The sequence below is a fragment of the Trichomycterus rosablanca genome, chromosome 2, assembly GCF_030014385.1.
Source record: "Trichomycterus rosablanca isolate fTriRos1 chromosome 2, fTriRos1.hap1, whole genome shotgun sequence".
In the NCBI taxonomy this organism is placed as follows: Eukaryota; Metazoa; Chordata; class Actinopteri; order Siluriformes; family Trichomycteridae; genus Trichomycterus; species Trichomycterus rosablanca.
Genome location: NC_085989.1, coordinates 12,173,812 through 12,200,978, shown reverse-complemented (window position 1 = coordinate 12,200,978; position 27,167 = coordinate 12,173,812). Strand labels below are relative to the sequence as shown.

Sequence of the window (27,167 nt, the reverse complement as noted above, 5' to 3'; positions counted from 1 at the left end):
TTATTCACTCACATACTAGGCAGTAAATGTCAGATTGTAGTTTAGAATTTCTCCATCAGCAAACATTGTAGATCAGCGGTGCTTTAGGTGGGATAAGGCGTAGTTATTGTAACAGACTTTTCTGTGGTTGTATTGTGACAATGGTTTGATGGCCGTTTCTACACGAAGTGAGTGTGTTTTGACCCTTTGGGGCTTCCATAGTGCATGGACTAACGTGCTTGACTCAGCTTTCCGGTATTTGGTACCTTAACAGAATAAGTCAATAAAAGTGTTCTGCTCCCGACAACTTGTGAATATAGCGTGTATTTATTTCTTTATAAGTGCATCACTACAACGCTCGGTTACATTATGTTAACAAACCGCAAATGAAAAACGGTGGCAAGTCCGACATTAAAACGTTTGTTTTAACATAATGTTAACATAATGTAACCGAGCGTTGTAGTTCTACCAGTCAAGTATCAACATGAACTAGAACTTGCGTTAACGGCACTATTATTTTTAATTGCGTTAAATTGAAATCGCGTTAATGCGTTATTATCGCGTTAACTTCGACAGCCCTAGTATATATACATAACGACTCCCAGAAGCGCGAATCGATTCCTTTGTTTCAGTTTAAAGGGCCGTTCAATAGATTCGAATCATTCTACGACACATCACTAGTGGTTATACAGTTTGAAAAAGTTTTATGGGACTAAAATGACACATTACACATCCCTAAATGTTTTAAATGTTGTACCAACATGTTTCTTTTATTATATTTGAATTAAAAACAACTATTGTGAGATTTATATCCACTTGTCATGTTTGCATTACACAGAAGAGACACGCCCTCCTGTTAAAAAAGTAACAAAGTGAAGTTTACTCTGAGTACATTTTAAATGAGTTACTTTTTACTTGAGTAGATTTTTAGACTAGTAACTTTACTCGTACTTAAGTAAAAATTCATTAAAGTAATAGTACTTTTACTTGAGTACAATATTTTAGTACTCTTTCCACCTCTGGTTAAGACATATGTTATTATATTATATATTGTCAAAGCTTATGTTTATTTGAGAATGATGTTGTGTTTTTGTCTGTATACAAATGCTGAATACAAGTAAAAGGTAAAAGCTAATTTATTTGTAATATTATTATTATTATTATTATTTCTAAAATATAATGTAGTTGTAAAGGGTGAGATTTCATAGACTTTTGCAGGGTTCAGAGGTTTGCAGGTACAGCCTTCCAATGTTGGGGTTCCTGGCAGTTTTTCTGACATTTGTATTATTCATATCGATATTGGAATTATATCGTATCGACCGAAATTAGGAGTTATATCGTGATATAAATTTTAGCCATATCGTCCAGCCCTATGTGTATTTAAAAGAATTACCTGTACTACAGTAATTAATGTGAAACACTTTAACACAAGAGTTAAAGCTGACTGTCTCTAACACACTATTGTTAGTGGTTTGTAACAGTATTTCTGTGACATTTATGTAACAGCCCAACTTCAGTTGAGTTAATGCTGAGAATAATAATCTTGTATTAGCATCATTTGTTTTGATATTTTCATCAGTTCTTTTTAATCCACAGTTTATTTAGTTGTTCTGAAGATAAAAGTGAGCATATATACAGAATGGTGTAAAACAATCATGTGCAGTTTATTGGGTGGGGGGATCCCCCTTCATTCCACTTTAATAGTTTTTGTCTGCATTGCATTACACACACACAAATTATACACACATTTCCAGTTCTAACACTCTGGCTCGATCTCTCTCTTGGGTTGCCACCATCATTGTGGTGACGCCTCTTTGACTTGCTCCCTCTTATTTTTGCTTGCCTAATTTATTTTTGCAGGCGGATCCAGTGTTGGCGCAGCAGGGCTTGTACTCACTATGCCAGCATGTGTGTCGTTTGAAACATTAGAAGAGTGTGGAGAACACACTGTCTGTGGTGTTTGTTTCAGGGCGGCACAGCTATTTTAGTTTATCCCAATCTGACTCACGAGTCTTTTGTGTGAAGGAGAGAGTGCTCTCACAACCTGTCAGTGGATTTCCGATGCTGTGTGGGTCGTAGTGGAACTACTCATTTAGGTACTAGCTTTGTGGAAATAAGTTTATTAAAAGACAAGTCGCAACTTTAGTAGGCTGTAATCTGGTTGAGCTAGAGGTGATTTCCTGACCTTTCAGTCAAATGCTTTAAATAGATCAACACTGTTGGCAGCCCGTGTGGTCTTTCATTGTGCATTCGTTACATTTAAAAACTGCAACCGAGAAGCAGCTGTGCAAAATTCGAGAAGTCCTTGTGCCTGTACACAAGTCGAAAGCTTGTAAAATAAAGTTGCAGTGAGGGACGAGGGATTGAATCCTGCTGCCGTTTCTCAGCCCGTGGAGACAGCACACTAATCCCACAGCTGGAGCCAGCACGTGTCGTCAGCCATTCCGTCTGTGCTTTGAGTGCGTATGAGCACGTCTGGCGCAAAATGAAAGTGAAGACCAAGATTTAAGCCTTAACCACAACATAGAACATTTCAAAAGAGGCCATCTATCGCTTTCTTTTGTTCTTACTGTTTTACTCCCTTTCTTTTTCCACTAAGTCTCTGTGCTCTTGCATTTTCATTGCTCAGTCCTTTTTCTTGCTCATTTTAAAATCTTTGGATGTAATACTGTAGTACCCTTATGTTCACAGCTGAGAATCCTGAAAACCAAATGAGCAAAAGTAATAACAGGAAATTCCTATTGTAAGAATGTAAAAAGGTTAATGTGTGGAGTTAGTTTTAAATTTTGATTAAATAGAAGGCAGGTAAATTGGGCCGAAAAGTTCTGCCATCAAAGGTTCAGACATTCAGTCTCCTTTCACTATCACCGCCTCTTTGTCCTGCCCTTGCCTGTCGTTAAAACACCCATCAGGCAGATTACGCACACATCCTAGATTATTGCCTGGAGCCTGGATGACTGTCTCTCTGCCCCCTAAGGGTTTGATGGGGTCTGTTCTTCTTAGTGTGTGAGTGTGTGTGTGTGTATACAAACTAGTATATGCTTGGAAAAAGTTTTAAAACTTTTACTGTGCACTTTGTTCGTATTTCAATGTGGTTTGTTTTCTTTTTGAAGTCTGCTAATAAAACTAAATGAACTTCAATTTTGTGTTGGGTTTCTATAAATGTCATTAAAGAGTAAATTAGTTAATTATCATAAGTAATTGGACTATAGCAAAAATTCTTATTGTTAGTAATTTAATCTGTTTGTTATCTAATAAAATATTTTATTAGCATGGTTACTTGTAAATACACTCTTAAGCACCAAGCTTGTATTATTGCTGTTACTTCATTTATGCTATTTATAAGTCAGTTAACTTAAGCCCAGTTAATCTAATTAAAAAAAGGTTGTCCTTAAATGCCTACACTGCACTGTGTCTTGTAAAGCTGAGATATAATAAAGTCTGCATACAGCTGTATGAAATTTAAATTAGTACATAACCAGTGGTCTTGGTTATATTTCAGTATATGCATAGTTGCAAATAAAAAACATTTAAAGGAAATTACCCATAACTTGGTTCAAATCTGTTTGTGTTTACCTGTTTTCTTCTTTTAGCCCTTTTAGTCGGAGTTGAGGTCTGTTGCATACAAGATAATTTCAGATTACTGCTGAAGTTTACAGAAATATCAAAAAGATTTTATTTAAGCCGCTCAGGTGGCACAGCTGTAAAATACACTAGCACACCAGAGCTGGAATTTCAAACACATTGTATCGAATCTCAGCTCTGCCCTCCGGCTGCGCTGGGCGGCTATTTAAACAACGTTTGGCTGTTGTTCATCCAGGAAGGGAGCCGAATAGGGACCTCATAACTGATTAAATTACGACCTCTGCTGGCTTATTGATGGCGTCTGCACAGAGAGAGAGAAATAATGTTGATCAGGGTGTGGCTCTCCAGGCCCAAGGGCTGGTCTTCATATGAACTCGCCTCGTGCAGGTGGAAAGATGCAGTCGGCCACTGCTCACGTGTCGGATGGGGCGTGTGTCAGTTCGCTCTCTTCAATCAGGGCAGGGGTCAGCACCAGTAAAGAGGAAGCATAATCAATTGGGTAAAAATTGGATGCTCTAAAAATCGGGAGATAAATAAATAAAAAGATTTGATTTAAATGTAGATGAAATATTTTAATTAAAAATTATTGCAAGTTAGTATGGTTTAACAGATTCCAAATCTTCTGCAATCATATGTTTAAAGTCAGTTCATAATACAAAGTCAGACAACAAATTAGATCAAAACTCTCAACAGGGGAAAAAATTGTCTTTTGTTACCAAAATATGTAGCAAATTAGTAAAGACAATAAGACTGGCCCTGGCAGTAGACAGTATGTGGATTTTGGCTATCTACCACATGAGTACAGTAAGTGTTGCTGTTTTGAGCATGTTTGGAGACTCACATTTTGTTCGTCTGCCCATCTAGCCTGGTATAACCAGACCCAGGCGGAATCGTGCCAGTTAAAATTAGACGCTTTGAGTGATTGCACAGTAGCAAGGAAAATAGGACCAGCATGAAAAATAAGCTAAACCCGGTTCGAGTTGTGTTCATACTGGTTGACCTTTACCGGTCATCCAATGGCGAACCCAGAAACAAGTTAATCTTATTTAGGTTTGCTTAAGAGTATATTGTAGCTGAAAGGATATTCTTATTTTTTTCAGACATTTTTTTAATTAAAGAAAGTTGATTGTTTTATAAAGATTTCTAACCTTTAAAAATGGGTTGGCATTTTAAAATTTTGTATCTGCAATATTTTGCAAATGGCATATAGTGTTCTCAAGTTTGCTTTTTCAAGGAACTCGCCTGATTTGCTGAGTAAATTCTGTGTCAGTAATTAATAAATCACATCGTATCAATACGTTTTATAATAACCAGTTGGTAACTACTAACCATCTCAGTCTGTTGGTAAATAAGTGTTAAAATTTGAGCTTGTCTTGTGGCCATTGTATTAAGTAAACCAGAGACCAGTTTCGTACCAGATCTATTGGAACAAGGTTAATATGTGGTGGGGTCTCTTTAACGTAGCAAACGTGCTGGGGACCTGCACAGGCCTGTTGGTGGAGTTGTCTGGCTGCTCGTCATGCTGAACTGTCTTCACATAGCAGGAGAATTGGCCTAGAAATGCGCCCTGCCTGACCATCTATGGCTGATTTAATCACAAGCCTGCAAGGAACTCCCCTGTGACTTGTCTGGTTTCTGTCTGGGCAAAGTTGGCTGTTGCACTGTGGCGTCCCGGACATCTGGAGTAAAGTCTCCACCTTCGTTTTGCCGGGAACTGCTTCTTGCGTCTTGAAGGTGTTGACATGGAGACATGAAAATAACAGCTTCTGGATGTTTATCTTGTGGGGAAATTCAACTGTAAATGTACTTGATGGCTTTATTTTAGGCACAATGTTTATTAATCTCTTATGTCTGACGGTATATATACCCAGTACCGGCTTGCATACACACGCGCCTACCTCCCCATGGCCTCAGTGTTCCCCATGCTGGGCTTAAAGTTTTCCTATACCATTTTTAAGCACATTACATCAGAAAGCACATGGTTGGTGTTGTGACTACAGTGTAGCCTGGGTTCCTGGCTATCACTGCACAAATAATTCTTGTGCTGTCAACCTTGTAACGTCTGCAACTGTCATCCAAATTTATTAGCCATATACAGTAATCCCTCGCTATATCGCGCTTCGACTTTTGCGGCTTCACTCTATCGCGGATTTTATTTGCAAGCATGTCTAAATATAAACCGCGGATTTCTGCTAGTGATGGGTCGGTCGCGAACGATCTGGCTCTAAGAGCCGGCTCTTTAAAGTGAACGATGGGATTCGGCTCCGGGTTTTTTTTCTGTTAGAGCCACACGTGATTGGTCAAGATGCGTAGTGGCGTGCACAGACAGCGTGCACACGAACAGGAGGGAGAACTTGATAAAGTTCTGCAGACAAGGGGGGTGTGTTCGAAAAGCTAGCTCTTTCTCTACATAGACGCATTTTACGTCATCCTGTGCGCGCTCCCGATAAGGAGGCTGTTCAAACATGGCTGACGGTGCGGACAAACGAATGGAGTTCTTTTCAAACATAAATAAAATATTACTGATTTTTAACTTGTATAAACTTGTACCGAGTGTTTTTATTTGCAAGTTCGGGCTTGTCAGGAAATGTAACCGTTATTGTTACATGAAGGGAAATGTTATATTGACGTTAGCATGCTGTGCTACCTCAATCCATTGGTTTTAATGACAAGATGCTAAAGCCGATGGAATCGGGTTATAAAAATAACCATATAAACACATGGTTTTTACTTCGCGGATTTTCACCTTTCGCGGAGGGTTCTGGAACGCAACCCCCGCGTTTGAGGAGGGATTACTGTATACAGTATATATACACCGATCAGCCATAACATTAAAACCACCTCCTTGTTTCTACACTTACTATTCATTTTTCAGCTCCACTTACCATATAGAAGCACTTTGTAGTTCTACAATTACTGACTGTAGTCCATCTGTTTCTGAAAATAGTCCACCAACCAAAAACATCCAGCCAACAGCGCTCCGTGGGCAGCATCCTGTGACCACTGATGAAGGTCTAGAACAGAGGTCACTAACAGGCGGACCGCGGTCCGGGTCCGGACCCAGAAGCTGTCCCATACGGACCCGGACCTACAGCCAAAACAGAAAGTTATGATTTGAAACCTGACGGAGCGCTTCTATTTTAACCGGCGCAGCTTTTGTAGTATTTATGGTAGCGGTTTAGCGGATGAGAAAACGCACAGACCAATCACGTGACACCACTCAGCCAATCAAGTCTGTGCATTCCAGCCGGCAAACACTGCGACTCTACAGTGCAGACAGATGAGAGAGTTAGAGGCGAGTTACATGTGAAAAGACGGTGGAAAGAAAAAGAAAGATAGCGAACGTAGAAAAAACGAAGGGAGAGATACAGACGACAGACAGGCGAGTGAGACAGGAGACAAATGGCGCTCTCCAAAAAAGAAACGTGTACAGCAAAAATACAGCATTTAATCCGTGATGGAGAGACTCATTTCTGTTCTTACTTCCCACTGGAGCACAATTTATTTTTATTTTTTCTTAATTTGATAAGAGAAAGGTTTGATAAGGTGGGGCAGTCTGGGTCCTCTCTGTGTGGAGTTTGCATGTTCTCCCCGTGTCTGTGTGGGTTTACTCCGGGAGCTCCGGTTTCCTCCCACAGTACAAAGATGTGCAAGTGAGGTGACTGTGTTCGATATAAACTTGTGAGCTGATGAATCTTGTGTAATGAGTAACTACCGTTCCTGTCATGACTGTAACCAAAGTGTAAAACATGACGTTAAAAACCCTAATAAATAAACAGACATCTGATTTGACAGTCAGTTATTGATTACATGCAGATGTTGATACAACTACTAGGCTACTTATATATAATAAATATAAATATATATATATAGCAGTGATAGCTCAGTGGTTAAGGTACTGGACCAGTAAACAGAAGGTTGCCGGTTCAAGCCCCGCCACCACCAAGTTGCCACTGTTGGGTCCCTGAGCAAGGCCCTTAACCCTCAGTTGCTCATTGTGTAAGTCGCTTTGGATAAAAGCGTCTGCTGAAAATGTAAATAGCAATATCAATATATATATATAATTAAACATTCCGGACCTTTGCTTCAAGAAATTTTCTCTAACTGGACCTCTTTAAATTTTAGTTGAATACCCCTGGTCTAGAAGATGACCAACTCAAACAGCAGCAATAGATGAGCGATCGTCTCTGACTTTACATCTACAAGGTGGACCAACTAGGTAGGAGTGTCTAATAGAATGGACAGTGAGTGGACACGGTATTTAAAAACTCCAGCAGTGCTGCTGTGTCTGATTCACTCATACCAGCACAACACACACTAACACACCACCACCATGTCATTGTAACTGCAGTACTGAGAATGATCCACCACCTAAATAAAACCTGCTCTGTGGTGCTCCTGTGGGCGTCCTGACCATTGAAGAACAGGGTGAAAGCAGGATAAAAAAGTATGTAGAGAAATTGAAGTTCTACAATTACTGACTGTAGTCCATCTAAGTGCTTCTTAAGGTAAGCAAAGCTGATAAATTGGACAGTGAGTGTGGAAACAAGGAGGGGGTTTTAATGTTATGGCTGATCAGTGTATATGGCTAAGCCAAACCTACTGGGAGAAATACCAATCAATTTAAAAAGAACATTGCAAAGATTGCAAACAATTTAGTTTTTCACCATCTCCTGTTCATAACATAATATTATGAAAAATGTAGAGAATCTGGAGAGATCATAGAACTTGAAACTCTATTACACACAGAGGAAGCCGCACATCAATTCTATGCAGAAGCGCCTCAGAGTTCTCTGGGCCTAAAATAATTGTCCGAAAGACGGTACAAATGAACAAATGAAAGTAAGCTCAGCTTCACATCGTGGTATTCTTTGCCATCGTTGTGACATTTTTCGGCTATTACTTCTTACTTATATCGTATACTTATAATACATCCTTGTTTATGAGTGGTTGAGAGGTGTGTATTAATTCCCTAGAACAGTACAACTCAGGAAATTTGCTTTAAACATTGCACAGATCATAAGTGTGTATAAATCATCAGTTCATGGTTTACAACAGGATAAAAGCATCCTGCCCTTTAAATGCATTTTAATAAATCAGTATTAGTAATAGATGAATATTGGCAGAAACAGGGTTTAAGCCCTGTTTAGAATATAGTAGTATAGTATATTCCTTACTTTAATTAAATAAAAGAAGCTTCTCAGATAGCTCACTGGGCAAAACGCATCCTCAAGCTACATCCATACATTTACAGTTTACTACATTGAAATAAAAAAAGTCTTAGTACATCCATGTCAAGGTGTGCATTCTTATTACCATCATCAGTAAGCTCTTCCATAGTTTCAGACTTGGTACTCCTAGACTGGATTGGGTACCTGAATACTCTACATCTGGATTCCTGATGCACTTTTACTGGGAAGCCAGTTGACACAGTTCTGTCCTCCTGTTGGGGCTGCATCCCATGACCACCTATATTGACATTAGCAAAGTTACGCTTAACTTTACCCTCCCACCACAGTATGGGTGGGCCATATGGATTCTTTAAAGGTCAGAAGGTTGGCATGCCATGCACCAAACTGCCTAGCCTCTAATCTTTTTCTTTACCATTTTCCATTTGCTTTTTGACCCTGTTGTTGGCTGTACTTGCTCTGCCAGGTTAGCTTATGCAGTTTTGGTTTATTTTCTCAGATACAGTACGGCATTGCACGAATGCTAACCGGACGCCAGACTGTGAGGTTGCTGTGCATCTCTTTTTAAAACCATAGGCAATAATATGGAGCCCCCTTGCAATAACAAGTTTATCAGTGGAAATGTCCCTATTTAGGCAAGGATTTGCAGGGTCAGGCACTGATGTTAGATGAGAAGGTATTGCTTTGCCATCGAGATTTAGCTTCATCCCAAATGCATTCAGTGGGGTTAAGATCAGGGCTGTTTGCAGGTTGTTTGAGTTGCTCCACACCAAACGAACTAAATAATGCCTTTCTATAGCTAGCTTTTGGTGGCACTGTGGCTCATTGGGTAGCACTGTCATTTTGTGTGATTGCCAGAGGGGATTCCTCATGACTGGTGCAGTTATGACCTCCTGACCACCTGATCGATGGCGCCCGCAGAGATGGAAGATAACAGAGATTGGTGCATGACTCTCCATGCGCTGTACAGATCCCCATATGAAATTGCTTTGTGCGTGCGAAACAGCTCATGTTTTGGAAAGGAAGTGTGATATTCTTGGTCCTTCTCGGTCAAAGTGAAGTCAGCAGCAATAGAGAGAAAGCGAAATGCAATCGGGTAATTGGATACAACTAGATGGGGAGTCCCCACAATGATTTAGCAGTTTGTATCGATATGGAACTTATCTGGGGTTATTTGAGTTATTTCTCTACTTTGAGCAGCAAAATCAAATGAAATATTTTATGGTCACAGCTTTTTTTGGTTAATTTATCAAGTCTATGCATTATTCGCAGCAAGAAATGTCTCTGTTCATACAAATAACTATCAAAAGCTTCTTTCTTTACTCTCTGAGAACAAATTGTACATGAAACTTACATAGTGTGAGATTTGCAGCTCCTGGCTCTTTATATTATTCATCCCACACACATTTACCATTTTCACCGCTGCTGCCATCATTAGCAGATGGAGACTGACCTTTTCCTCTGGCTAAATATAAACCCTACAAAGAATAGAAGGAAGGGAGGTGGGTAATGGATAGAGGGAACAGGGCTCCAAAGAGTAAATGTTGGTGCCCTAAACCATATTGGAGCCATTAGGTAAACACACAGGTACTAGAGGAGCACAATGCTGTTTGCACCAGTTTTCATTGACGTCACTGTCACCATCAAAACAGCTAAGTGCTAAGCATGAACTGCATGACATTTAAATTTTTTTTTTTTTTAAAGGAATCGGTTATGTTACATTTTTGCCTAATTGAAGTCAGAAAACCTTTGTTGGGATTCTACACAATCTATTCTGTTGTCATTTTAAAAGGCATCGTGCAACATTAGGGTGCATTTTCATAATCGGTCACCTTTGAGCTGTTTTTATCATGTAAGAATTGTGTCATTGTTTATGTGCATGGTTATCAGGCAAGATAGTTTTGTGTGTGTCTGTATGTGTGTATCAGGTGGTTTCATGTTTTTACCCAGTGGTGACAGTAACCATCTGAGAAGCAGAACTCCCAGCAGAACACTTAGACATCAGGGGCATAACTGTTAAAGCTGTTATTGCACTTCAGTCATGTTTGCGTGCGTTCTTGGTTGCTTTGGGTTAAGTTAAAGCTGTGTGTTTATGCTCTGCACGGCTGTTCCTGAAAAGCCTTTCCAAGCGATCTCCTATAATCTTGTTTCAGCTCAACTTCAATAATAAAGCTAATAAATAATAAATCACAGCATATCTTGATGAGTTTTACAGCTTTTCAACAATCCACAAATACAAAAATCCAAAAGCACGAAACAGTCAGGTCCAATATGCTCAAACCCATTTAAATATCTGTTCTGCTGTTCAATAAAACAAAACTGGACCTATTGGTTGTGCCTATGGATCAGCGGTATGTCTGGACGATTGGAGGATGTCTAGAGGAATAATAAAAAGAGTAGAATAGAAGGTCTTTATTTGTCATATATAAATATACAGACGTACAGTACAACAAAATACTTTCTTTGCATATCCCAGCTTGGAAGCTGGGGTCAGAGCACAAGGTCAGGCATCATGTGGCGCCCCTGGAGCAGAGAAGATTAAGGGCCTTGCTCAAGGGCCCAACAGTGACTGCATGGCAGAGCTGGGATTCAACCTTTCAGTTGATAGCCCAAAGCTCTACCCACTAGGCTACCACTGTCCCTGTAAGGCTGTATATGTATTTATGTATGTATGTAGGTATGTACAGTGGTACCTTGAAACTCGACATCAGTTGGTTCTGGGAGTGGCGTCAAGTTTAAAAGACTTTAAATTTCAAGATATTTTTTTCCCATGCTAATGGCTAATGGGATTGTTTTTGACTCTTATTTGCTGAAAATAACACAGGAGTAAAAGTAGTTTCAAAGATTTCAAGTTTAGGCGACATTGAGTTACAAGGTACCACTGTATTTATGTACATATATAATATTACACCCTCACAGTTACGCAAACAACACTATAAAGTCTCTTCATGAATTTCCTTAAAAGATAGAACCTATTATTCAGCCATGATAATCGCCATAGCAGCTGATATTGCGTTAAGAATCAAACAAACTTTTTGGACAGCTCTTATGTTGTTGCATGTGTGTTTTTTGTTACTAGGTCATCTTAATCTACTTTTTATTGTAGAAAAGTGCTGGAAATAATAACTTGTATTTTCATATTCACATTTCTTTCACATGGAAATTGTAATGTAAAACAGCTTAGTCAAGTAGAAAGAAATAGCACCTCCTAACAAAGATTAAATTACATGGAAAAAATTATAGAACCAAATCTGCTTAAAGTGGGAGACCACTCTTCATCTGGATAACAGCATCATACTGACAATGCTGTCGAACACTGGTCCTGTTATTGTATTTTCCCATTAGCAACCAGTGCAGAATTACAGCCTGCCTGTCTTTTTTTTTTTTTTTTTTCTTTTTAGATCATGTTAAACTGCAGGCTGTCAGAACTTGAAATGCAGTTATCAGTTTTTTTCTTGAATTAATCATATATTGTTTTTGCGTTTTTTAAATTATTATTATTATTATATTTCAGTTACTTATGTATTTATAGACCTAAAGTGTCTTGTTGCTAGGAGATGGCATGGGAGCGAGGGAGTAAATGAAAGAAGGAAAAGAATGAGAGCAGAAAGAAAAGGTGCACTTCTTGTGAAAGCTGAATGACAAACACTCGCTCACACGCTATGAGTCAGCGCTGACGCACTCGCTCAGTATGTGTGCTTGCCCACTCACATGTTCGAGCTCTTGTCCCACTCTCGCTCAGCTCATCATGTATGAGCCCCATCTGTGTACTGTGACCTTATTCTCTCTTGCTAAGCAAACTAGATGTTTTGTATGTATAAAGCTTTTTTAATGTCAAGTACTTGTGAGTCTAATCCCGATTTAGGGATGGTACCCTCTTGTACTTCCAGGTGCGTTACCATCACAATCACTTAAGTTGTGTGCACTGGGATAACCAATCAGAGTAAAGCATGAAGGTATTCATTTGTCAGTAGGGTAGCACTGTCGCCTCACAGAAAGATGGTCCTGGGTTCGATCCCCAGGTGGGGCAGTTCGGGTCCTTTCTGTGCGGAGTTTGCATGTTCTCCCCGTGTCCGCGTGGGTTTCCTACAGGTGCTCCGGTTTCCTTCCACAGTCCAAAGACATGCAAGTGAGGTGAATTGGAGACACTAAATTGTCCATGACTGTGTTCGATATAACCTTGTAAACTGATGAATCTTGTGAAATGAGTCATGAATGTAACCAAAGTGTTAAAATCCTAAACAAACAATAAACAAACAAACAAACATTTGTCAATATGTAACAATGACCTTTTGGTTCCTAGAAAAGCAGGGCATTTGGTTAACAGTACTATTGAATTGGTATTGGTGATGTCGTTTGGTATGGGCACACCATTTAAATGAATGTGTAGTGCTCTAATAAACGTTTATTTTTATAATCAATTAATCTGTTTGATTAATTAAATAATCCTTTGTATCTTTTCTGGCTGCTCTCATATTTTAAGAAGTTGCCATAGCTGATCATTCTGGCACAGGTTTTATGCCGGATGCATAACAACAAACATTAAGCCATAACATTAAAACCATCTGCCTAATATGCTGTCAAAACAGTTCTGACCTCTTGAGACATGGACTTTATAAGACATATGAAGGAATCCTGTGTTATATGGTATCAGCACATTGCCAGCATGCCCTTTAGTTTATGTTGTGAGGTGGATTGTCCAAGAGTACGTCCTGGTGCCAGAAACAAATGAACAATGCCCAACAAATTCTGTTTTCTCCTGACCATGTGGACGGTGAGGCATGTGTGCAAGTCAACCTACTTTCATTGCATCGATTTCCAGTTCTGATACTCGTATGTCCATTGTACAGTAGCCTTTCTGTTGGTCCTTACCAGTTGCCGTAGCCTTCATGCCTTCAACAATGTGTTGGCTTGTCCCTCCTTAGGCCACCATCAGTGGCTACTCACCACAGCTGCCTGTGATCATATAAAAATATCACAACAATAAGAATATAATGTTTTGTTACTGGATGCTGAGAATGCAATTATGAACCAAAATAGTAATGGAATGTTCTTCATACAATAAAATGTATATTTTATGCCTCCAAATATACTACATATTTAACACAGGATATCATAATTGAATGTACAAAACTCAAATTTGTTTGTTTGTTTATTTGGATTTTAACGTCATGTTTTACACTTTGGTTACATTCATGATAGAAACGGTAGTTAATCAGTTCACACATTCTTAATGTCAAACACATTCATGAACAATTTTGTATCTCCAATTCACCTTACTTGCATGTCTTTGGATAGTGGGAGGAAACCAGAGCTCCCGGAGGAAACCCACGCAGACACAGGGAAAACATGCAAACTCCACATAGAAAGGACCCAGACCGCCCCACCTGGGGATCGAACCCGGGACCTTCTTGCTTTGAGGTGACAGTGCTATCCACTGAGCCACCATGCCGCCCATAAAACTCAAATTATAGATTGTAAGCATGTTTGGCTTCATGGCAAAAGTTTTTTAAAGTGGGGAAACATTTATTGACCTTGTTCACCTATTTTTAACTCCCATGCAAAGGCCAGAATAACATGCAAAATTATTTTCTGATGAGGTACAAAGCCTAAATATAAAAATATATCTGCAATACAGTCGAACAACTAAAACTAAACACAATACAGCGTAATGTACGCGGTTCACTGAGACTTTTCCAGCACATTTCCAGTGTACACTCATGTTGGCCACAATTTTTATATCCCGAAAATTACGCCAGAAAGCAAGCACTATTTTAAATGGATTAATGTATTTGCTGTGATGTTTTTCATCTATATGACATGCTTACCATTCAAGTTGTGCCTTTAAGTTGTGCTAATAGCCGCCTAGACAAATTTAAAATAAATAGTATGCTACACCGTGTGAAGAGGTAATTGTTGCACCCTGTGTAGTGTAGGGAATTACAAACTGGGGATGAATTTGAGATTGTGTTAGTGCTTGCATGACCAAGACAACTCATAAGCATTGTCATACCTAGCCATGTTGTTATGGACTAAATGTAACAACAAATGATGGATAAATTGGTCAACTATTGTGATAATCAATTGTGTTGTTGTTGTTGCAGCTCTCGTGCAGAGCTGATGTGAAGCTGCATTCTGGTGGTGTTCTAATTAAATAGATAAATAACAAAACACTTAAGATGTATCAATGTGAAGTCCATGTGAAGCCTTCTTTGCCATTGCTGCAATTGCCTTGTCCAACTGCTGGCCATTTTTTAGGTTTCCTCTTGTGTAAACAAATGCCAGTTTAACTATTTAGGTGGGTAACTTTTTCAGGTATGTGTCTGCTTAATTAATCTGGCTTGATAAATATTAGACTTTATGCAAATAACATGAAAAATGTAGCCTTTACTCATTTCTGGGTCTTGCATCTATTGAGTATAATATATTATTATTTACTGGGTCTGTCTGAAAACCTAGTTTTCACTCGGCGAGCGCTCTGCGATCACTCGGCGAGCCAGTCGGGTCGAGTTGTTGAGTAGTTCACACATAGCGACTGAGAGCCGAGTTTTGATCGCCGAACGAACACCGAGTTGCTCCCGAGTCGGCAAATCTAGTGCCGACCAGTCGCCGAGCGAAAATCTGGGCAAAAGTCATGTAGTGTGAACTAGGCATAAGCTAACACAGTTCATCTCGGGCAATTCAGACCAATGAGGCGGCACAACCTGCTAGCAAGCCGGCTACCATCTCCCTCGCATACCGAAAATGGTTAAATTGTCCCTGACAAGCAGAAATTTGCAAATAACTTACACTTGTGCATTTATTTACATTTAAAAGTAACTCTGTTTGATGCTCGGCGATTCTTTGTGAAAGAAGTTGTGCCGCACTGAATGCTGGGATTGCCTTCACCACCAAGGAAGCATCGGATGCTCACTTGTTATTCAGTCAGATTAGAGCTTAGAAATAAGGCAGCTCAGTAGGCAGACTTTTAAGGTATCTAAGAATTTAGACAGCGTTCTTTTCGAGAGGATGATGTAAAATGCTGTCCTTGTAGAGAGCTCACTAGGTTTTCAGACAGACCCATTGTTATCTTTTAAACTAGTGTACGTGTCATTTAGACAGTGAACATTTTTAAATGAGCAGTAGAAATAATTTCAGCTGATACTTGGGCCTATATAAAGATGCTAACATATCTTTTAGATGCCAAGCATGCAATTCATAAAATACTTATGGGGTTTTAATTAATATAAGTAAAAAGAACTCAGAATCTGCAATTTTAAACTTACTTCAATTTAGAAATCACCAAAGGTCTCTTCATAGTCATAGCACTTCTATAAAAAGATTAGAAATAAACAAACTAAGTTTCTTGTATAAAAGGGAGCAACCTTGGAAAAAGGTTTAAACCCGCATGTGTAAAGAACTACAAGCCACTAAATGGACTTTAGTTGAAAGAAGGATATGCTGAAAATTTGAATACCTCTGTGGTATCATTTGAATAAACACTGTTCAGCTATTTTAATAATAGTTAAAAAAAAAAAAATAATAAAAAAATAAACGTCCTCTATAACGGTTTGCTGTATGCTCATGCTTTTTTTTTTTTTTATAGTGTCGAAGCTCAGCTAGTCTTTGCTCAACAACAACCGAACCTTTTGTTAATAATGCTGTTTTACTCAATCTTAACAGCTACATATTACGTGTTTTCCTGTTCATCTTCACAACGTTCCAAAAAAGGGTTTCTTTATTTTTCACTTTTTTGGATTTGGCTTTAAAAGTCAGATTTATCAGAATTAGAATTTTATTTAGTTGCTCTTAAGTTAATAAGAGGTTGTTTAAGGTTCTTGATTTGAAAGTTTTGCTTATCGTTGCCACTCTAGTCGTCGTGTTGAGGAATGCTGAGGAATTTTAAAGTGTTTTGTTAGTATATTAATAATGGAAAACTTTAGATACTCACATTCATGTAGTTTCATTTATTAAAATGCACTTCAATTTAGTTCTGACCTTCTATTGTTTAACTATTGTGTCTGTTAATCGTGGAACACAGGCACTTGTGCATGCTTGTGAACTGTTCAATGAGCTTGAGAAATGTTTTGACTGGTGTTTCAAGGATGCTGTGACGAGTGCCGAATGTTCTCATAAGAACTTTACTGACAGTGTGTTTAGACTAAAACAGATACTTGGACAGAATATAAATACATTACATCTACAATTAAATATTGAATCGTGTGTACATTTGATAGTCGTTAGACTTTACCTAACGACTATAAAATTCTTCCATTGCACTTTGCCCAATCTAGGGAACTTGGTCACAAAGTACAATTTTCTGTTATTGTACAAAACATTTAATCTAATTTGAAGGAGTTTAACAAACATAATTACATTTTCTGTACTTCTGTTCAATATAGCTAGCAGGGTGAGTGTATATAAATAAGAACAGTAGTACAAGGGTTCTTTGAAAAGTTTCCACACTTTTTTGAACTCTATTTATTAAGAATTTAAAAAACAAATGACATCACTTTTCTACAGTCACCTTCCGATGCATTTTTCCCAGCGTTGTACCAACTTTTTAATGGCATCAGCAAAATTTTTTGCTGATGCACCGCTGCTTTCACATCATCACATGAAAATCGTCTTCCCCGTAAAGCTTCTTTGAGCAGTCCGAAAAGGTGGAAATCAGATGGCACTAAATCTTGACTATAAGCTATCTCTCAGTCCCTCAGACACGACCAATTACTACTCCTCCCACCCTCACCATTTCCAACCAAAATATAAAAGTTTGTCATTGTTTTTTTGATGCATGTTTAGCAAGAGTTTCTGGGTACACATAAAATAGGTCATAATAAAAAATACAAATTGTTACTAAGCTGGACTTTCTTACTAATCTTGGTATCATTACCACATGTTACATTAGTTGTCAGCTAATTTATTTTCATGTCTGCAGGGTTCGCCTTCCCAGAATGGGCGTACAAGCCTGAGTCGAGCCCAGGCTCCAGACAGATCCAGCTCTGGCACTTCATTCTAGAGCTGCTCAGGAAAGAGCAGTACCACGATGTCATCGCCTGGCAGGGAGACTACGGCGAATTCGTCATCAAGGACCCGGACGAGGTGGCACGACTGTGGGGCGCTCGCAAGTGCAAACCACAAATGAACTATGACAAGCTCAGCCGAGCACTCAGGTATAAATAATTATAGTATCTTTAGCTTTACAGTGCATTTGTACATTTTTAGGAGTTACATTACTCAGTTTAAGCTTCAGTGTAAGGTGATATGTTGCACTATGCCTTGAATTGTTTTTTTTTCCGTTTATTTATTTAACTAGTTTACTTTGCATTAAATATTGTATCACAACTTTTTACCCCCTCTTCTGCTTTCGGATTTGGTGCCACAATAGCAGATTATTCTGGTCTGCATTCCTAATTTGGCACAGTTTTTTCATGCCAGATACCCCTCCTGACACAGCCCTTCTTATTAACCAGGCTTGGGATCAGCACTGAGGGCACACTGACAGGTGCACCTCCAAATGACTAGCCTGTTCGGGCTTGATACACTAGTACCAGCATATCAGCACACTACCCTGATACATTAGCATCACCAGCACAATACCCTGATACACTAGCATTACCAACTCAGCAAACTACCCTGTTACACTAGCATTACCAACTCAGCAAACTACTCCGATAAACTAGCATTACTAACTCAGCACACTACCCTGATACACTAGCATTACTAACTCAGCACACTACCCTGATACACTAGCATTACAAACTCAGCACACTACCCTGATACACTAGCATTACAAACTCAGCACACTACCCTGATACACTAGCATTACTAACTCAGCACACTACCCTGATACACTAGCATTACCAACTCAGCACACTACCCTGATACACTAGCATTACCAACTCAGCACACTACCCTGATACACTAGCATTACCAACTCAGCACACTACCCTGATACACTAGTATTACCAACTCAGCACACTACCCTGATACACTAGCATTACTAACTCAGCAGACTACCCTGATTCACTAGCATTACTAATTCAGCACACTACCCTGATACACTAGCATTACTAACTCAGCACACTACCCTGATACACTAGCATCACCAGCTCAGCACACTACCCTGATACACTAGCATTACTAACTCAGCACACTACCCTGATACACTAGCATTACTAACTCAGCACACTACCCTGATACACTAGCATTACTAACTCAGCACACTACCCTGATACACTAGCATTACCAACTCAGCACACTACCCTGATACACTAGCATTACTAACTCAGCACACTACCCTGATACACTAGCATTACTAACTCAGCACACTACCCTGATACACTAGCACCTGCACCTAAGCAAATATAAATTAATGTACACAAATGTGTTTATTTTTAAGCATTTAAGGGTGGTATTTCCTCTGAAGACTTTTGCTTTATTTTAGACTAGTTGTTGTTTTTATTTTGTTTTGGGATACTTTTCTAAATATGTTTTTTTACACCTTATTTTTACTTTAACCCTGTTTATCACAATTAAAACTATCCATCCTAGTACCTAATAAGTTTACTGCCTAATCTCACTTCGCCTCTTCAAAGCTTGTTCTTTCCCACCCTGTCACTTTCATCCCATTCCGGTTTTCATTTGCTGTTCTTCCTCTATGCCACAGTTCTTCTCAGTCTGCATGTTGTTCATGTATTCGTGCTAGTCTCCGTGGCAACTGTAAATGCCCACTCAAACCCGTTGAACCTGTTCTTTCCATCCCATAACAGTCCAGATCACATCAGCTGTGCACTAACAAAATGAGTGCTGTCTTTGCTGCTTCTGAGAATGTCCACCTTTAGGAGTGAAGAGAACAAGGAAGGAAACAGATAGGGAAAGAGACTCCCAATTACTGTTGATAAGCATGGCTAAGGTGTAAAAACTGTGGAACTCTTGAATGTTACACTGGAGGTAGTGCATTTTCCCAAAGGATTGGGGAACAGGTGTATTTCACCTGGTCACTGCATTTGCCTGTTGTTTTACCTGTCTGTTCATCGGTTTATTTTCATTAATTGAATGTACTTTTGGAAAACTCATGAGCACAGACCATGACTCTACCAGCAGTTTACCAGGTTGGCATTGTATAACATCCTGCGGCTATTATTGCTCTTTTGCTGTTCCTCAAACAGGGGGTGGGTCATAAATAATATCATTTAAATGCTTAATGCACACTTATTAGCATAGTGTTGCACCAAAGTAACATGTTCAATGTACCAAAGCCTACTGTGTTTTTATTTTTAAACTGTATCAATACAATAAAAAAAAGAAGCAAGAAACGTCCCAGGCAGACTGCCAGTCCAGCACAGGACAGGCACACACAGTAGCTCTAAATTGGCCTGTTTGCATGTCTTTGGACGTGGGAGTAAACTGTAGCACCCAAAGGAAGCCTCCCTTGGCTCTAAGCACATCTTGAACTCTTTTGAGAAACTGTTCTGAATTTTTTTGAAGTAATCTTCTGGTATGTTATACCAGGGTTCTTTTAGCACCTCCCAGAGATCTTCTTTAAATTTAGTTTTTTGGTTTGTTATTAATACTGTATACAAATTTTCTGTATTTTCTGGTTGTATTCTAATAAAGAGGCTGAGAGATATTAATATATGGTCGTTATACCATTCCTAAAACATCAAATCTAATGTTGGCCTTTTGCACAATACCATACATATATACATACCAACATATATATATAATGTTCCTAATAAAAAGGACAGTAAGTTGTAATAGTATATAAAAATCCCAACAACCATGTCTTTACCATGTCGGTGTCATTGCAGGGCTGAGAACGATCCATCACCCAAATAAAACACTGTCAGTTGTAGTCCTATTAGACTCCCTTACAATTAATGCAAAGGTGGAGGGTGTACAGTGCGACAGATGGGCTACAGACAGTAATTGTATTTCCACAAAATTAAGCTAATAAAATGACCACCTTTAACATACTTTCATTGTATTATTGATATTTTATAATACTTGTCAGCCAATGTATATGAAAACCTATAACGAATATTTCTCTCTGATTTAACTGTTCTGTGGGTCTTATTTTTATAAAGCAAGTTATAACCCAGAAAAGCTTCATCCAGATGTGAGCTTTTTTAAATTCCGCAATAAAAAGGATTGAATGATTGCTTTGGTGGCATGTGCAATGCCTCCAGTCAGGAAGTAAAAGCTATACAGCAGCATGTGTGAGAACAGAGATAGCACTTTTATGTCTCTTTTGGAAGCAAGTTCAAATGCACTTCAAAGAGTGTGCACACCAATGTGTTTTTGTGCCTCGAAGTGTGTTTTGTGTGTGTGTTTGTGCATTCTCTTTTTTCTGTTCTGTCTTTGTTCCTGTAAACCACACTGCTGAAAAACTTTATTATAAGAATGCATGAATATGCACCACAGTCATACCCAGGCCAAATAAATTGACAAAAAGCTAAATTTGTTAGCCAAGCTGTATCCCAGTTATTGATATTTTGAGGTTATTTGAAATATCAATTATTTATTTTTTTATTATTATTATTATTCAGAAGAGTATTAATATGCATAATTTGCCTTCTTCATGTCCTCTGGACCTAATTTAAAGCTTCGACGTGATCCTGACTTACTAAACGAAATCATTATGATGTGTTAATACTGCTTTAAAAGTTAGAAACTATACCATCTACGGTCATACATTTCATGTGCATGACTGTAGTCAAAATTGGATTTTTGCAGGCAGCCACTGTAAATAGAAAATAACTCTAAAAGTAAAGTGTACCACAGTCCTTGTTATACCACCCATCTAAACATTTCCAAACGTGTGCAAGTCGACAGTTTTCCCCTACTTTAGTGTATGGAACAGGTAAAATAAGTGCAAAAAGCATATCCAAATTTAGACAGCATTGTAGGGCCACAGACTGAGTTAAAGGTTTTATTATACCTCACTATTTTATCCCACTATATTTATTTTGCATGCATCCTTTTCCAGTCCACTTTTGATAGGTACAGGTGTGAAAAGAAGTACAGTGGTATCTTGTAACTCAACATCCCCTAAACTCAAAATCTTTAAAACTCCACACCCTTCGTTGAGATATTTTTACCCTTAAACTCAATGTTTCCCTTGAACTCAACGTGTTTAGTTTTTTTTTTTTTTCTCATTTATTTAATTTCAAATTAACAATAAACAGTCGCTTTGCTCAGCACTCAGATTGAGCGGTGCAGTAATACGTGATCAAAGTGTGAATATGAGACAAATCTGCATTTGTATGAAGTAACAGTCACTCTGAAAGCTCCACATGTATCTTTGTTTAGCTGGGTTTTCCTAACTGTTTCACTTTTAAACTTGTGGTACAGCTCGAGGTTCTGAGAAATTGTAAGAATCAGCTTTTTATTTCAGGGTTTTGTATATTGTATTTTAGTGTTATTTTTAGTGTATAAGTGTCAAAAACAACCCCATTATTTTACATTAGCCTAAAATATATGCAAGTCCACGGGACCATGGAATGCATTGACTGGTTTCCCATACATCCTTATGGGAAAAAAATAACTCAACACCAGTCCCATAACCAATTGATGTTGATTTTTAAGGTACCACTGTATTCAACAATGTGTTTTTACCTTGGAAGTAATGCTATCTATTTTTACTTATTATGAGAGGTGCACTTGTCAGTGTGCTCTGAAGACCAGTCCCAGGCCTGAATAAAAAAAGGATGGTTAAATCATAAAGGGCATCCAGCTTAAAAACTGTGCCAAGTACAATATGTGGACCAGATTTGCTGTAGCAAAACCGTTAATATAGGATCCGCAAAAAAGCAAACGGGCAATAAAATTTGCTGACATTTTGGAAGTGAAACAATGAGCTTTTTACATCTTTGTAGTTGATGTAGTGATTTTGACCTGTATATTGCCAATTTGCCACTCTATGTAAGTGTATCCGCCATTGTAAATAAGAAGCAGTTCCTAATGACTTGCCTGGTTAAATAAATAAAATAAAAATGTATGTTTTTGGCTAATACATACAATCCTTATTTTGTTAAACAGAAATTAAGTTAAGTTTTCGTTTTATAGTTCTACTTTTTTCCCAAAGGATGTAGGACCAGAGGTGGTTGCAGTGTCGTTTATTACTAGTTGTACTGTTATTTACACTGTTTTCGGGTCATCCTTTTTTTTTTTAAATGACTGCTGGCTTGCCTTTTGCCTTTTTTATTAGTAGTACGTTTTACCATGATTGCTACAGAGCTTAATTTTCTAAATGTATCTTTGACATAGATATTAGATCATGCTGATCATTAGATAGTGTGTAAATTTAAAACAGAGAGATATACTGAAAGAATATTCAGTAAAAGCCAATTGTGTTACATACTTTTTTGCTTTATTTTTATTATAAAGGATGCTATAAAATATGTCAGGTTTCCTGTCAGTGAGCTTGTAATCAGCCTCTCAGAGCTTAGTGCTTCTTTTTAAACAGAACAGTTTCCTTTAGACAAAAAGAAAGAAAGATGTCATTGTGTTTTTTTTCTGGTTAGAATTGTACTTCCTGTTAACAACCACAAATCAGTACTGCAGTGTCATCTAATGTATATGTGGCTGTGTAATAGGGTAGAAGCTAAGGTTAATTTAAAGACAGCCGAGTCTTTCACGGATTCGTAACCATGCCAACACTTTTTTTTTTCCTCTCAGATACTACTACAACAAACGGATCCTGCACAAGACTAAAGGAAAAAGGTTCACCTATAAGTTTAACTTCAACAAGCTGGTGCTGGTCAACTACCCATTCATAGACATGGGATCGGGAGGTAAATATCAGTTTGGTCAAGTTGTGTTTACAGGACCATTGCTTGAATTGTGAAATTTGGTTTAATGTTGGCACACAAGATAATTAGGATAATATAGGGTGAGCACAATTAACTTTCACAACCCTCCATTTTCATAAAGTATACATAGTTATAGATGTATTTGTCATATATATGTATACAGGTACAGTACAGCAAAGTTCTTTTTTCACATATTCCAGCTTGTCTGGAGGCTGGGGTTAGAGTGCAGGGTCAGCTATTGTAGCCCTGGAGCTGAAAGGGTTAAGGGCCTTGCTCAAGGACCCAACAGTGGCTGAATGGCAGAGCTGGGATTCAAACTCTCAACTTTTAAATTGATCATCCAAAGCTCTACCCACAGGGCTACCACTGTCCCTAATTCAATTAGTAAATGCAAGTGCTTTGCTTGAGGTTTTTAAACAAAGAGCTTTTTGAAACTGGAAGTTTAAATGTATTTTTTTTCTTCATATGTTTTATCTCTCTTCGCTTTTCCATTTAGGTTCAAACGTGCCTCAGAGTGCTCCTCCTGTTCCATCTGGCATGGGCACCCACTTCCGTTTCCCTCCCTCCACTCCATCTGATCTTTTCTCTCCAGGAGGTGAAGAGTTACGCAGTCCTGGTGTGTTCGCCAGTGTGGCACGTCGGGCGGCCCGTGGCTCTGTGTCTGACTGCAGCGACGGCACCTCTGTGGCCTCTGAGCTAGAAGAGGTGGGCATAAATGCAAGCGACGACCGCCCAGCCGAACGGGCCTTCAGGTCCCTTCTTTTACCTCATCACCCTCGCCTCACCCATGACTCACTGTTCCGCATGTACGGGGTTCCTCCTCCAGCCACGGGACTCTTCCCTGCCTCTCCTCTTCCTGGAGGCCCTATGCTAGCCCCGCCGCTCTCTCCCGCACTTTCCTTGACCTCGACGCCAACCTCACACCTCCCCTACACTCCCTCACCTTCGCTGGCATCACCCATGCCTTCCTCACGTTTCTCCTTTAGCCCAGAGGACATGAAGCGCTATTTGCAGGCACATGCACAAAGTGTTTACAACTATCACCTAAGCCCACGCGCCTTCCCCCACTATCCAAGCATTGTTGTGCCGCAGCCACAGCGTCCTGAGAAGAGCTTGGCGGTGTCAGCAGCCGGCTCACACCTTGCTTCTCACCCACTGCACCATCAGCAGCCTGAAGAGCCCCAGTTCTCACCCTTCAAGTTCAAGCTGCAGCCGCCACCACTCGGACGCAAGCACAGGGACTGCCTGCCCCCCTCAGCTCCAGGGCACAGTTCTTTAGACTCTACCTTCGCAGGCTCATTTGGTGGCGAGTGCGGTTCTGCAACGGGCTTGGATTCCAACTCTGCCTCATCTAGATTGGCCAATAGTGGCTCTGGAGGGCTGCCAAAGATCAAGGTGTGTATTTAATTAATTGTTATGAATATATAATAAATATATTAATTAATAATAAGTTACAAAATTGTTAAAGCATTGCACCTTTTTTTTCTAGGTCGAGCCTGTCTCTGATATAGAGACAGAGGAAGAGGTAGAGGTCACTGATATTAGCGAGGAAGATGACAACTGCGATGTCTTTGTCCCCTCTCACACAAATGGAAGCAACGCCGCTCCCTGCCACAACGGCATCGTCGACGAGGAGGACGACTTCCTCGACGAAGATGTGTTCAAGACTCCAGCTGCACCTCCCTTTGGAACTGCCAGTGGCATTGCCACAGGGGCTGGTGTGGCCTCACCAGGTCTCAAATCTGAACCCAGAGAGTTTGGTCTGGTACAGGGAGCTCCAAGCAGTCCCAGCGGCAACCATTGCATCCCGCTTAAGCTGCGCTTCAAGCGCCGTTGGAGTGAAGACCAGCGCATGGAGGCCGAGACAGAGGAGGCAGAAGACAAGAAAAGCCGTGCCGAGAGGGTGGAGCCGTCTGATAAAGAGCCGCAGCAATGCCATGAGGCAAGGAGTCCCATAAACTTGGTGGCACCCCTGGGCACGGGCCAAAGGAGAGTGAGCTCTGAGCTTCAAAGAGCAACAGCGCAACTCTCTTTGGAAAACAGTGGCTGCTAAGGGAAAATAGGAGAGTGGAGCAGTGTTTTTTAATTGCACATTCAGGACTATTTTCTGAATGACACACGGTCGCTTAAAGCCATTTTCTTCACATGAATACCTGAAGATTCATGCATTGAACTAATACACCTGCAGAATCACAGCTTTACTCACTTCAGGGTGCTGAGACACTACAAATGGCTAAAACTGAGCGCTCCTCCTTGCGCTTATGTTCTGTCCTCGAACATCAGACCTGTCTGTTTTGTAAGTTCATCCCATCAAAGTCAGATATGAACAGATTATGTAGGCACGCATTATAACATGGGTTAATGTGCCTCCTCTGCACCTCTTTCTTAATGGATGGAATAGATAACAGTGCCTGGCTAAGTGGTCAGTGCACACAATTACAATATAGATGGCAAAAACCGAGAGGGGTAAAGACTTTTTAAACAGAGATTCAGAAATGTCCATGCTCACTTCGTTATCTATTGTGCCATGGCCTTGTTCAAAGCTAGACTTTTTAAATGGCATCATGCGAAGATGGACATTTTCCTCAGACGTGAGCTTGCCGACAGGTTTATTATTGGTCACCATGCAGTTCCTTAACAAGACTCAGGTCCGTGCAGGGACCTCTGCTGAACAAGTCGAACTTTGCCGAACAACCTTGCCTTTGCTGAACAACCTTGCCTTTTGTTCTCAAAACAGGCCTTTTGTTCTCACTGCCTTTAAATCTGTTGATGCTTATACACTAACTGCTAAACAATATCTTTTTTGACCAAAAGTGGTCCAGGGACATTCAGGAACAACTCGCCACTCGCTTCAATTTTAGATCAGCCTCTGTCAAAGGGACCACTTGATTTTTTTTTTTTCTAGCTTAATTTGAAATATATATATATAGATGCATCTCCGATATAATAGATTGTAATGCATATTCCCTCATTTTAGATGTTTTATTTTAAGCAATGCTGAAAGAAACAGCAGTTCACCATTATGGGTCTCTTTTAAAGCTGCGAGTTATGATCTAGCGTATGTCTTTAAAGCCAGTCCAAAGAATAAAGCACAACAGGTATGTGAGCTCAGATCTCAGTCATAGGTTAATAAGACCTAACCTTAACTCAATTTCATTAAGTATGGTGGTGCCTTTATGTATGCAAGCCAGAGACTTGCTGTCCCAGATTCTCCCACAAACACATAAAGAAGCCTTAAACATGACTTCAAATACTGCTATTCTGCCTTCGACTTGCGTTTTTATTGTTATTATTATTATAAAAAATATCACAAATAGAATTAAACCGAAGCCCGTTGAGTTCTTCATGTATTGCATAAACTAAATATATATATTTTATACAGATGATCTATATTCAAAACAGACCTGGTTTTGATAATTCTATTTTTTAAAATAAGAATATATAGAAATTATGCATAAGGTGATGGTGTATATAGTCATGTGGATTCTACAGTGCTTTAACTAGTATGAACAAAGTGTTTTTAAAAGAAAAGATCTAAGAACTGAATCTTTTCTTCCATTTAATAGTCGTTTGTATATTTCTGCAGCAGTCACAAACACACGTTTGTTCACACCGATTT

General features: G+C 39.3%; 1 protein-coding gene across 1 annotated transcript in view; it reads left to right on the top strand.

Moving 5' to 3' along the window:
- The window catches only part of erf (Ets2 repressor factor), a 36,646-nt gene extending 10,501 nt beyond the window's left edge, over nucleotides 1-26,145 (top strand). Inside the window, exons 2-5 of the mRNA XM_062990123.1 lie at nucleotides 17,671-17,905; nucleotides 23,415-23,530; nucleotides 24,045-24,943; nucleotides 25,038-26,145. Coding sequence (XP_062846193.1) covers nucleotides 17,671-17,905; nucleotides 23,415-23,530; nucleotides 24,045-24,943; nucleotides 25,038-25,601 — 1,814 coding nt within the window. The 3' untranslated portion in view covers nucleotides 25,602-26,145. The remainder of the gene's footprint in view (nucleotides 1-17,670; nucleotides 17,906-23,414; nucleotides 23,531-24,044; nucleotides 24,944-25,037) is intronic.
- Nucleotides 26,146-27,167: the final 1,022 nt, after the last annotated feature.